The sequence below is a fragment of the Oncorhynchus masou genome, chromosome 13 (genome assembly GCF_036934945.1).
Source record: "Oncorhynchus masou masou isolate Uvic2021 chromosome 13, UVic_Omas_1.1, whole genome shotgun sequence".
Lineage (NCBI taxonomy): Eukaryota > Metazoa > Chordata > Actinopteri > Salmoniformes > Salmonidae > Oncorhynchus > Oncorhynchus masou.
This window is the reverse complement of record NC_088224.1, coordinates 2,508,954-2,522,263: the sequence shown is the minus strand read 5'-3', so window position 1 is coordinate 2,522,263 and position 13,310 is coordinate 2,508,954. Positions and strand designations below refer to the sequence as shown.

Sequence of the window (13,310 nt, the reverse complement as noted above, 5' to 3'; positions counted from 1 at the left end):
CTCCCCTCTGTCTCAGTCTCTCCTCTGTTCATGTACAGTACTCTCCCCTCTGTCTCTCCTCTGTTCATGTACAGTACTCTCCCCTCAGTCTCTCCTCTGTTCATGTACAGTACTCTCCCTCTGTCTCTCCTCTGTTCATGTACAGTACTCTCCCCTCTGTCTCCCCTCAGTCTCCCCTCAGTCTCCCCTCAGTCTCTCATCTGTTCATGTACAGTACTCTCCCCTCTGTCTCCCCTCAGTCTCCCCTCAGTCTCTCCTCTGTTCATGTCCAGTACTCTCCCCTCAGTCTCTCATCTGTTCATGTACAGTACTCTCCCCTCAGTCTCTCCTCTGTTCATGTACAGTACTCTCCCCTCAGTCTCCCCTCAGTCTCTCCTCAGTCTCCCCTCAGTCTCCCCTCTGTCTCCCCTCAGTCTCTCCTCAGTCTCCCCTCAGTCTCCCCTCTGTCTCCTCTCAGTCTCCTCTCAGTCTCCCCTCAGTCTCCCCTCTGTCTCCCCTCTGTCTCCCCTCAGTCTCCCCTCAGTCTCCCCTCTGTCTCCCCTCTGTCTCCCCTCAGTCTCCCCTCTGTCTCCCCTCTGTCTCCCCTCAGTCTCCCCTCATTCTCCTCCAGTCTCCCCTCAGTCTCCCCTCAGTCTCCCCTCAGTCTCTCCTCAGTCTCCCCTCAGTCTCCCTGTCTCCCTCAGTCTCCCCTCAGTCTCTCCCCTCAGTCTCTCCTCTGTTCATGTACAGTACTCTCCCCTCTGTCTCCCCTCAGTCTCCCCTCAGTCTCCCCTCAGTCTCCCCCTCAGTCTCTCCTCAGTCTCCCCTCAGTCTCCCCTCATTCTCCCCTCAGTCTCCCCTCAGTCTCCCCTCAGTCTCTCCTCAGTCTCCCCTCAGTCTCCCCTCTGTCTCCCCTCAGTCTCCCCTCTGTCTCCCCTCAGTCTCTCCTCTGTTCATGTACAGTACTCTCCCTCTGTCTCCCCTCAGTCTCCCCTCAGTCTCCCCTCAGTCTCCCCTCTGTCTCCCCTCAGTCTCCCCTCTGTCTCCCCTCTGTCTCCCCTCTGTCTCCCCTCTGTCTCCCCTCTGTCTCCCCTCTGTCTCCCCTCTGTCTCCCCTCAGTCTCCCCTCAGTCTCCCCTCTGTCTCCCCTCGTCTCCCCTGTCTCTCAGTCTCCCCTCAGTCTCCCTCTGTCTCCCCTCTGTCTCCCCTCTGTCTCCCCTCTGTCTCCCCTCAGTCTCCCCTCAGTCTCCCCTCAGTCTCCCCTCAGTCTCCCCTCTGTCTCCCCTCTGTCTCCCCTCTGTCTCCCCTCAGTCTCCCCTCAGTCTCCCCTCTGTCTCCCCTCTGTCTCCCCTCAGTCTCCCCTCAGTCTCCCCTCAGTCTCCCCTCAGTCTCCCCTCAGTCTCCCCTCTGTCTCCCCTCAGTCTCCCCTCAGTCTCTCCTCTCCTTTACCTGAAGTCTGATCCTCTTCTTCTCCCTCGGTCAGGGATCCCCGGGTCTGGACACATGTTGTGTCCCTGGGCCACACCCATCTGAGACACTGCGAGGGGAGGATGAGAGAGGGTTGAGAGAGAGGGGTGAGGGAGAGGGTTGAGAGAGAGGGGTGAGAGGGAGGGATGAGAGAGAGGGATGAGAGGGAGGGACGAGAGAGAGGGACGAGGGAGAGGGTTGAGAGAGAGGGGTGAGGGAGAGGGATGAGAGAGAGGGGTGAGAGGGAGGGATGAGAGGGAGGGATGAGAGAGAGAGAGGGGTGAGAGGGAGGGATCAGAAGGATGACAGAGAGGGATGAGAGGGAGGGATGAGAGAGAGGGGTGAGAGAGGGATGAGAGAGAGGGGTGAGAGGGAGGGATGAGAGGGAGGGATGAGAGAGAGAGAGAGAGGGGTGAGAGGGAGGGATCAGAAGGATGACAGAGAGGGATGAGAGGGAGGGATGAGAGAGAGGGGTGAGAGAGGGATGAGAGAGAGGGATGAAAGAGAGGGGTGAGAGAGGGATGAGAGAGAGGGGTGAGAGAGATGGATGAGAGAGAGGGATGAGAGAGGGATGAGAAGGAGGGATGAGGGAGGGATGAGAGAGAGGGATGAGAGGGAGGGATGAGAGAGAGGGGTGAGAGTGGTGAGAGAGAGGGATGAGATGGAGGGATGAGAGAGAGGGATGAGAGGGAGGGATGAGAGAGAGGGATGAGATGGAAGGATGAGAGAGGGATGAGAGGGAGGGATGAGAGGGAGGGATGAGAGGGAGGGATACGAGAGGGATGAGAGAGAGAGAGAGAGGGGTGAGAGGGAGGGATCAGAGGGATGACAGAGAGGGATGAGAGGGAGAAAGAGAGGGCCGACAGAAGAAAAAGTGAGAGAGTTAGATATTCACAGATTTTTACAGTGAAAATCTAGGTAAATTACCTACTGAAGCATTTAAACTAAACCTGATTTTTTCTTTTTTACACTGATAACGACACACATTGTTACATTTCCCCGGCCCAGACTACATCCACGAGGGTAAACGTGATTGGCATGCAAATACAGTGGATTTCTCAATTCAACAGGGTGGTGCAGCTACCTATAGCCAGGCTAAATACCTGCTCTGACATCCCCTCATTTCGAGAGCCAGAAGGGATCGACTGGAATCTTTCTCACCTAATACTTGTAGAGAACTGTCAACATATTCATGACATACCATTTGAAATCTATATGTCTGCAGCATGTGTCACTTGGCATAGTTGTAGCCGTAATATTCATTATATCTCTGTGAAGGTTAGGGATTGATATTCCTCTGTTGACCATCATCAACATTATCATCTATTTAAATAATAATATCTCCACCAATATGAAAGGATCATGCTAAAACATGTCAACAGACTGAGACAGGAAGGGGAAGTGACACAGGGTCAGTGAGCCAGCCAACCCTGCAGGCCCTTTGACAGACAGGGCGGGGTCGAAGGTCCGGCAGGCGGGGCCAACTCCAAAGTGACACCGGCTGATTATCCGAGACTCTGGAGCATGGCGGGGGGGCTCATGCATATTGATGAGGGGGGGAAAGGGCAGGACAGTCATTCTGAAGGGTAAGGAGGACTGGTCATAACCAGGGCAGTGGGATGGAGAGACAAAGAGTTGGAGGAGGAGTTAAAGAAGGAGAGGAGAATTCAGATGAAAATGAAGAGGACAATTATTAAAATAGAATAAAGAGCAGGAGGTGATGGAGGTAGAGGAGATGGGTATATGAGGTGATGGAGGTAGAGGAGATGGGTATGAGGTAATGGAGGTAGAGGAGATGGGTATGAGGTGATGGATGTAGAGGAGATGGGTATGTGGTAATGGAGGTAGATGAGATGGTATGAGGTGATGGAGGTAGAGGAGATGGGTATGAGGTGATGGAGGTAGAGGAGATGGGTATGAGGTAATGGAGGTAGAGGAGATGGGTATGAGGTGATGGATGTAGAGGAGATGGGTATGAGGTAATGGAGGTAGATGAGATGGTATGAGGTGATGGAGGTAGAGGAGATGGGTATGAGGTGATGGAGGTAGAGGAGATGGGTATGAGGTAATGGAGGTAGAGGAGATGGGTATGAGGTGATGGATGTAGAGGAGATGGGTATGTGGTGATGGAGGTAGAGGAGATGGGTATGTGGTGATGGAGGTAGAGGAGATGGTATGAGGTGATGGAGGTAGAGGAGATAGGTATGAGGTGATGGAGGTAGATGAGATGGTATGAGGAGATGGAGGTAGAGGAGATAGGTATGAGGTGATGGAGGTAGATGATATGGGTATGAGGTGATGGAGGTAGAGGAGAAGGGTATGTGGTGATGGAGGTAGATGAGATGGTATGAGGTGATGGAGGTAGAGGAGATAGGTATGAGGTGATGGAGGTAGATGATATGTGTATGAGGTCATGGAGGTAGAGGAGATGTGTATGAGGTCATGGAGGTAGAGGAGATGGGTATGTGGTGATGGAGGTAGAGGAGATGGGTATGAGGTGATGGAGGTAGAGGAGATGGGTATGAGGTGATGGAGGTAGAGGAGATGGGTATGTGGTGATGTATGTAGAGGAGATTGGTATGTGGTGATGGAGGTAGAGGAGATGGGTTTGAGGTGATGGAGGTAGAGGAGATGGGTATGTGGTGATGGAGGTAGAGGAGATGGGTCTGTGGTGATGGAGGTAGAGGAGATGGGTATGAGGTGATGTATGTAGAGGAGATGGGTATGTGGTGATGGAGGTAGAGGAGATGGGTCTGTGGTGATGGAGGTAGAGGAGATGGGTATGTGGTGATGTATGTAGAGGAGATGGGTATGTGGTGATGGAGGTAGAGGAGATGGTATGAGGTGATGGAGGTAGAGTAGATGGGTATGTGGTGATGGAGGTAGAGGGGATGGGTATGTGGTGATGGAGGTAGAGGAAATGGGTATGAAGTGATGGAGGTAGAGGACTAGAGGAGATGGGTATGTGGTGATGGAGGTAGAGGAGATGGGTATGAGGTGATGGAGGTAGAGGAGATGGGTATGTGGTGATGTATGTAGAGGAGATGGGTATGTTGTGATGGAGGTAGAGGAGATGGGTTTGAGGTGATGGAGGTAGAGGAGATGGGTATGTGGTGATGGAGGTAGAGGAGATGGGTGTGATGTGATGGATGTAGAGGAAATGGGTATGAAGTGATGGAGGTAGAGGACTAGAGGAGATGGGTATGAGGTGATGGAGGTAGAGGAGATGGGTATGAGGTGATGGAGGTAGAGGAGATGGGTATGAGGTGATGGAGGTAGAGGAGATGGGTATGAGGTGATGGAGGTAGAGGAGATGGGTATGTGGTGATGGAGGTAGAGGAGATGGGTATGAGGTGATGGAGGTAGAGGAGATGGGTATGTGGTGATGGAGGTAGAGGAGATGGGTATGATGTGATGGAGGTATATGACTAGAGGAGATGGGTATGAGGTGATGGAGGTAGAGGAGATGGGTATGAGGTGATGGATGTAGAGGATATGGGTTTGAGGTGATGGAGGTAGAGGAGATGGGTATGAGGTGATGGATGTAGAGGAGATGGGTATGAGGTGATGGAGGTAGAGGAGATGGGTATGAGGTGATGGATGTAGAGGAGATGGGTATGTTGTGATGGAGGTAGAGGAGATGGGTTTGAGGTGATGTATGTAGAGGAGATGGGTATGTGGTGATGGAGGTAGAGGAGATGGGTGTGATGTGATGGATGTAGAGGAAATGGGTATTAAGTGATGGAGGTAGAGGACTAGAGGAGATGGGTATGTGGTGATGGAGGTAGATGAGATGGGTATGAGGTGAAGGAGGTAGAGGAGATGGGTATGAGGTGATGGAGTTAGAGGAGATGGGTATGAGGTGATGGAGGTAGAGGAGATGGGTATGAGGTGATGGAGGTAGAGGAGATGGGTATGAGGTGAAGGAGGTAGAGGAGATGGGTATGAGGTAATGGAGGTAGAGGAGATGGGTATGAGGTGATGGAGGTAGAGGAGATGGGTATGAGGTGATGGAGGTAGAGGAGATGGGTATGAGGTGATGGAGGTAGATGAGATGGGTATGTGGTGATGGAGGTAGAGGAGATGGGTATGATGTGATGGAGGTAGAGGAGATGGGTATGAGGTGATGGAGGTAGAGGAGATGGGTATGAGGTGATGGAGGTAGAGGAGATGGGTATGATGTGATGGAGGTAGAGGAGATGGGTATGAGGTGATGGAGGTAGAGGAGATGGGTATGAGGTGATGGAGGTAGAGGAGATGGGTATGTGGTGATGGAGGTAGAGGAGATGGGTATGTGGTGATGGAGGTAGAGGAGATGGGTATGATGTGATGGAGGTAGAGGACTAGAGGAGATGGGTGTGAGGTGATGGAGGTAGAGGAGATGAGTATGTGGTGATGGAGGTAGAGGAGATGGGTATGTGGTGATGGATGTAGAGGAGATGGGTATGAGGTGATGGAGGTAGAGGAGATGGGTATGAGGTGATGGATGTAGAGGAGATGGGTATGTTGTGATGGAGGTAGAGGAGATGGGTTTGAGGTGATGTATGTAGAGGAGATGGGTATGTGGTGATGGAGGTAGAGGAGATGGGTGTGATGTGATGGAGGTAGAGGAAATGGGTATTAAGTGATGGAGGTAGAGGACTAGAGGAGATGGGTATGAGGTGAAGGAGGTAGAGGAGATGGGTATGAGGTGATGGAGTTAGAGGAGATGGGTATGAGGTGATGGAGGTAGAGGAGATGGGTATGAGGTGATGGAGGTAGAGGAGATGGGTATGAGGTGATGGAGGTAGATGAGATGGGTATGTGGTGATGGAGGTAGAGGAGATGGGTATGATGTGATGGAGGTAGAGGAGATGGGTATGAAGTGATGGAGGTAGAGGAGATGGGTATGTGGTGATGGATGTAGAGGAAATGGGTATGAGGTGATGGAGGTAGAGGAGATGGGTATGATGTGATGGAGGTAGAGGAGATGGGTATGAGGTGATGGAGGTAGAGGAGATGGGTATGAGGTGATGGAGGTAGAGGAGATGGGTATGTGGTGATGGAGGTAGAGGAGATGGGTATAAGGTGATGGAGGTAGAGGAGATGGGTATGTGGTGATGGAGGTAGAGGAGATGGGTATGATGTGATGGAGGTAGAGGAGATGGGTATGTGGTGATGGAGGTAGAGGAGATGGGTATGAGGTGATGGAGGTAGAGGAGATGGGTGTGATGTGATGGATGTAGAGGAAATGGGTATGATGTGATGGAGGTAGAGGACTAGAGGAGATGGGTGTGAGGTGATGGAGGTAGAGGAGATGAGTATGTGGTGATGGAGTTAGAGGACTAGAGTAGATGGGTATGATGTGAAGGAGGTAGAGGAGATGGGTATGTGGTGATGGAGGTAGAGGAGATGGGTATGTGGTGATGGAGGTAGAGGAGATGGGTATGAGATGAAGATACATATCTATGTAATGAGAATGGAATGGATCCCTATTCTCTATGTAGTGAGAATGGAATGGAACCCTATTCTCTAATGTATTGAGAATGGAATGGATCCCTATTCTCTATGTAGTGAGAGTGGAATGGAATCCTATTCTCTATGTAATGAGAATGGAATGGAACCCTATTCTCTATGTAGTGAGAATGGAATGGAACCCTATTCTCTATGTAGTGAGAGTGGAATGGAATCCTATTCTCTATGTAATGAGAATGAAATGGATCCCTATTCTCTATGTAGTGAGAATGGAATGGATCCCTATTTTCTATGTAGTGAGAGTGGAATGGAATCCTATTCTCTATGTAATGAGAATGGAATGGAACCCTATTCTCTATGTAGTGAGAATGGAATGGAACCCTATTCTCTACATAGTGAGAATGGAATGGAACCCTATTCTCTAATGTATTGAGAATGGAATGGATCCCTGCTCTCTATGTAATGAGAATGAAATGGATCCCTATTCTCTATGTAGTGAGAGTGGAATGGAACCCTATTCTCTATGTAGTGAGAATTGAATGGAATCCTATTCTCTATGTAATGAGAATGGAATGGAACCCTATTCTCTATGTAGTGAGAATGGAATGGAACCCTATTCTCTATGTTGTGAGAATGGAATGGAACCCTATTCTCTACATAGTGAGAATGGAATGGAACCCTATTCTCTATGTCGTGAGAATGGAATGGAACCCTATTCTCTATGTAGTGAGAATGGAATGGAACCCTATTCTCTATGTAATGAGAATGGAATGGAACCCTATTTTCTATGACGTGAGAATGGAATGGAACCCTATTCTCTATGTAGTGAGAATGGAATGGAACCCTATTCTCTATGTAGTGAGAATGGAATGGAACCCTATTCTCTATGTAGTGTACTACATCCCTCCCTCTGTTTCTACACTCCTTTACCCTTCCTGTATCACTCCCTCTGTTTCTACACTCTTCTACCCTCCCTGTATCTCTCCCTCTGTTTCTACACTCCTCTACCCTCCCTGTATCCCTCCCTCTGTTTCTACACTCCTCTACCCTCCCTGTATCCCTCCCTCTGTTTCTACACTCCTCTACCCTCCCTGTATCTCTCCCTCTGTTTCTACACTCCTTTACACTCCCTGTATCCCTCCCTCTGTTTCTACACTCCTTTATCCCCCCTCCCTCTCTTTCTACACTCCTTTACTCCTCCTGTATCCCTCCCTCTGTTTCTACTCTAAAATTACCCCCCCCCCCTGTCCATTTCCACAACTTGGGACAAGAGCGGAACCTGTTGTGTGACTTTGCAGAACAACTGTTGCAGAAGATAAGTTCACCGGTGAACTGCAACAAGTGTACAACAACCAGGAGCACTACTTACACACTGATATCTTGTGATGATTGTCTTTACTGGGCATCATCTTGACTCCTCTGGACTTCAGCTCTGTCATCTTCTTCACTGTGGAGACCAGAGGATAATGCACAGTCAGTACTGTAGAGACCAGAGAGGATAATGTACAGTCAGGTTCCCTGTTTAATCACTAATGTAGAGACCAGAGGATAATGTAGAGTCAGGACTGTAGAGACCAGAGGATAATGTAGAGTCAGGACTGTAGAGACCAGAGGATAATGTGCAGTCATGTTACCTATTTAATCAGTACTATAGAGACCAGAGGATAATGTACAGTCAGGTTCCCTGTTTAATCAGTAATGTAGAGACCAGAGGATAATGTACAGTCAGGTTCCCTGTTTAATCAGTACTGTAGAGACCAGAGGATAATGTACAGTCAGGTTCCCTGTTTAATCAGTACTATAGAGACCAGAGGATAATGTAGATTCAGGTTCCCTGTTTAATCAGTACTATAGAGACCAGAGGATAATGTACAGTCAGGTTCCCTGTTTAATCAGTACTGTAGAGACCAGAGGATAATGTACAGTCAGGTTCCCTGTTTAATCAGTACTATAGAGACCAGAGGATAATGTGCAGTCAGTACTATAGAGACCAGAGGATAATGTGCAGTCAGTACTATAGAGACCAGAGGATAATGTACTGTCAGGTTCCCTGTTTAATCAGTAATGTAGAGACCAGAGGATAATGTACAGTCAGGTTACCTGTTTAATCAGTACTGTAGAGACCAGAGGATAATGTACAGTCAGGTTCCCCGTTTAATCAGTACTATAGAGACCAGAGGATAATGTAGATTCAGGTTCCCTGTTTAATCAGTACTATAGAGACCAGAGGATAATGTGCAGTCAGTACTATAGAGACCAGAGGATAATGTGCAGTCAGTACTATAGAGACCAGAGGATAATGTGCAGTCAGGTTCCCTGTTTAATCAGTAATGTAGAGACCAGAGGATAATGTACAGTCAGGTTCCCTGTTTAATCAGTACTGTAGAGACCAGAGGATAATGTACAGTCAGGTTCCCTGTTTAATCAGTACTGTAGAGACCAGAGGATAATGTACAGTCAGGTTCCCTGTTTAATCAGTAATGTAGAGACCAGAGGATAATGTACAGTCAGGTTCCCTGTTTAATCAGTACTGTAGAGACCAGAGGATAATGTACAGTCAGGTTCCCTGTTTAATCAGTAATGTAGAGACCAGAGGATAATGTACAGTCAGTACTGTAGAGACCAGAGGATAATGTGCAGTCATGTTACATGTTTAATCAGTACTATAGAGACCAGAGACTGAGGAGTAAGATCCTACCAGGAACACAATAGGACGGGGAGTAAAATCCTACCAGGTACACAATAGGACGGGGAGTAAGATCCTACCAGGAACACAATAGGACGGGAAGTAAGATCCTACCAGGTACACAATAGGACGGGAAGTAAGATCCTACCAGGTACACAATAGGACAGGGAGTAAGATCCTACCAGGTACACAATAGGACGGGGAGTAAGATCCTACCAGGTAACCAATAGGACGGGGAGTAAGATCCTACCAGGTACACAATAGGACGGGGATTAAGATCCTACCAGGTACACAATAGGACGGGGAGTAAGATCCTACCAGGTACACAATAGGACGGGGAGTAAGATCCTACCAGGTACACAATAGGACGGGGAGTAAGATCCTACCAGGTACACAATAGGACGGGGAGTAAGATCCTACCAGGTACACAATAGGACGGGAAGTAAGATCCTACCAGGTACACAATAGGACGGGGAGTAAGATCCTACCAGGTACACATTGGGACGGGGAGTAAGATCCTACCAGGTACACAATAGGACGGGGAGTAAGATCCTACCAGGTACACAATAGGACGGGGAGTAAGATCCTACCAGGAACACAATAGGACGGGGAGTAAGATCCTACCAGGTACACATTAGGAAGGGGAGTAAGATCCTACCAGGTACACATTAGGAAGGGGAGTAAGATCCTACCAGGAACACAATAGGACAGGGAGTAAGATCCTACCAGGAACACAATATGACGGGGAGTAAGATCCTACCAGGTACACAATAGGACAGGGAGTAAGATCCTACCAGGTACACAATAGGACGGGGAGTAAGATCCTACCAGGTACACAATAGGACGGGGAGTAAGATCCTACCAGGTACACAATAGGACGGGGAGTAAGATCCTACCAGGTACACAATAGGATGGGAAGTAAGATCCTACCAGGTACACAATAGGACGGGGAGTAAGATCCTACCAGGAACACATTAGGAAGGGGAGTAAGATCCTACCAGGTACACATTGGGACGGGGAGTAAGATCCTACCAGGAACACATTAGGAAGGGGAGTAAGATCCTACCAGGTACACAATAGGACGGGGAGTAAGATCCTACCAGGAACACAATAGGACGGGGAGTAAGATCCTACCAGGAACACAATAGGACGGGGAGTAAGATCCTACCAGGTACACAATAGGACGGTGAGTAAGATCTTACCAGGAACACAATAGGACGGGAACTAAGATCCTACCAGGAACACAATAGGATGGGAACTAAGATCCTACCAGGAACACAATAGGACGGGAACTAAGATCCTACCAGGAACACAATAGGACGGGGAGTAAGATCCTACCAGGTACACATTAGGACGGGGAGTGTGATGTGTTATTTTTTTAATATCACTTTAAACCACATGTTATCTGAGTCATCTGTGACTTTATAGAGTAAGTCCCCAACCTCCAATTTACTCCAGACATCTCTTGATTTCCTGCAAGGATTCTGTAGGCAGTGTCTGTTCCACACTAAACCGATATTGAATTGAAGACATCTGCATGTGATGTGAATGAGTAAACCATATCTACTTCTCGACTGTGTATGGGCTGTCCATTAGGGGTCAATAGAGAGTGGGCGCAAGGAACTGTTGATATCCCAATTAGATCCAATGAGATAACGTTAGTATTGAACGTTTAATAAGGATCGCCCCCCACTAGCTGCTGCCCGATACCCTTCCCGGGGTACAATGACATGAAATATATGTGTTCAGTCTTCATTAAAAACATTTCAAATCAGAATTGTAGGGTTATAATTATATGTGATTACTTTAATCTATAGACAACAGCACAAACTTTTCTACTTTTAAATAAATAAAAGTCTGAATCTCGTGTCGAAGAATCTCTCTCTCATCTGGAACAACAACAACAACAACAACAACAACAACTACAACAACAACAACAAAGAGTCTTTCTTCCCCGTGTAACCGCTGGCAGCCAGTTAGCCAAAGGGGGTGCGCTAATAGCGTTTCAATCGGCAACCTCACTCGCTCTGAGACTTTTAAGTAGTTGTTCCCATTGCTCTGCAAAGGGCAGAGGCTTTTGTGGAGCGAAAGATAACGATGCTTCGAGGGAGGCAGTGGTCGATGTGTGCACAGGGTCCCTGATTCGAGCCCAGGTCGGGGCGAGGAGAGGAACGGTAGCAACACCTTTAGACACACACAATGTAGCGATGTAAATGATGCCCACTCCACAAAGTGCAGTGAGGGGGCTGTCTGGCGTAGTTGATGAGTAACTTTGGGCTGGTGGACAGTTGCCAAACTACACTTCAATCTTAAATGTGCATTATTAGTGCCATTGAGATAATATAGACATATAGGAGGGGAGTGGATGAGAGAGAGAGAGAGACAGAGAGAGAGAGAAAATAATGTAAGTGATAAGAGAGAGCAGGACAAAGTAAAATGATAGATAGTGAGTCACTTGTCACTTTTCTGTGTCTGTAGAATGCCCTGTGTCTGTAGAATGCCCTGTATCTGTAGAATGCCCTGTGTCTGTAGAATGCCCTGTGTCTGTAGAATGCCCTGTGTCTGTAGAATGCCCTGTGTCTGTAGAATGACATGTGTCTGTAGAATGCCCTGTGTCTGTAGAATGACATGTGTCTGTAGAATGCCCTGTGTCTGTAGAATGCCCTGTGTCTGTAGAATGCCCTGTGTCTGTAGAATGCTCTGTGTCTGTAGAATGCCCTGTGTCTGTAGAATGCCCTGTGTCTGTAGAAATGCCCTGTGTCTGTAGAATGCCCTGTGTCTGTAGAATGACATGTGTCTGTAGAATGCCCTGTGTCTGTAGAATGCCCTGTGTCTGTAGAATGCCCTGTGTCTGTAGAATGCCCTGTGTCTGTAGAATGCCCTGTGTCTGTAGAATGCCATGTGTCTGTAGAATGCCCTGTGTCTGTAGAATGCCCTGTGTCTGTAGAATGCCCTGTGTCTGTAGAATGCCCTGTGTCTGTAGAATGCCCTGTGTCTGTAGAATGCCATGTGTCTGTAGAATGCCCTGTGTCTGTAGAATGACATGTGTCTGTAGAATGCCCTGTGTCTGTAGAATGCCCTGTGTCTGTAGAAATGCCCTGTGTCTGTAGAATGCCCTGTGTCTGTAGAATGCCCTGTGTCTGTAGAATGCCCTGTGTCTGTAGAATGCCCTGTGTCTGTAGAATGACATGTGTCTGTAGAATGCCCTGTGTCTGTAGAATGCCCTGTGTCTGTAGAATGACATGTGTCTGTAGAATGCCCTGTGTCTGTAGAATGACATGTGTCTGTAGAATGACATGTGTCTGTAGAATGCCCTGTGTCTGTAGAAATGCCCTGTGTCTGTAGAATGCCATGTGTCTGTAGAATGCCCTGTGTCTGTAGAATGACATGTGTCTGTAGAATGACATGTTTCTGTAGAATGCCCTGTGTCTGTAGAATGCCATGTGTCTGTAGAAATGCCCTGTGTCTGTAGAATGCCATGTGTCTGTAGAATGCCATGTGTCTGTAGAATGGCATGTGTCTGTAGAATGCCCTGTGTCTGTAGAATGACATGTGTCTGTAGAATGCCCTGTGTCTGTAGAATGCCCTGTGTCTGTAGAATGCCCTGTGTCTGTGGAATGCCCTGTGTCTGTAGAAATGCCCTGTGTCTGTAGAATGCCCTGTGTCTGTAGAATGACATGTGTCTGTAGAATGCCCTGTGTCTGTAGAATGCCCTGTATCTGTAG

At 48.2% G+C, this 13,310-nt stretch overlaps 1 protein-coding gene across 1 annotated transcript in view; it reads right to left on the bottom strand.

The window, feature by feature from the left end:
- LOC135551653 (CUB and sushi domain-containing protein 2-like) overlaps positions 1-13,310 on the bottom strand; it is a 947,993-nt gene that overhangs the window by 512,992 nt on the left and 421,691 nt on the right. The window contains 2 exon segments of the mRNA XM_064982833.1: positions 1,428-1,515; positions 8,269-8,346. Of these exon segments, the coding sequence (XP_064838905.1) occupies positions 1,428-1,515; positions 8,269-8,346 (166 nt within the window).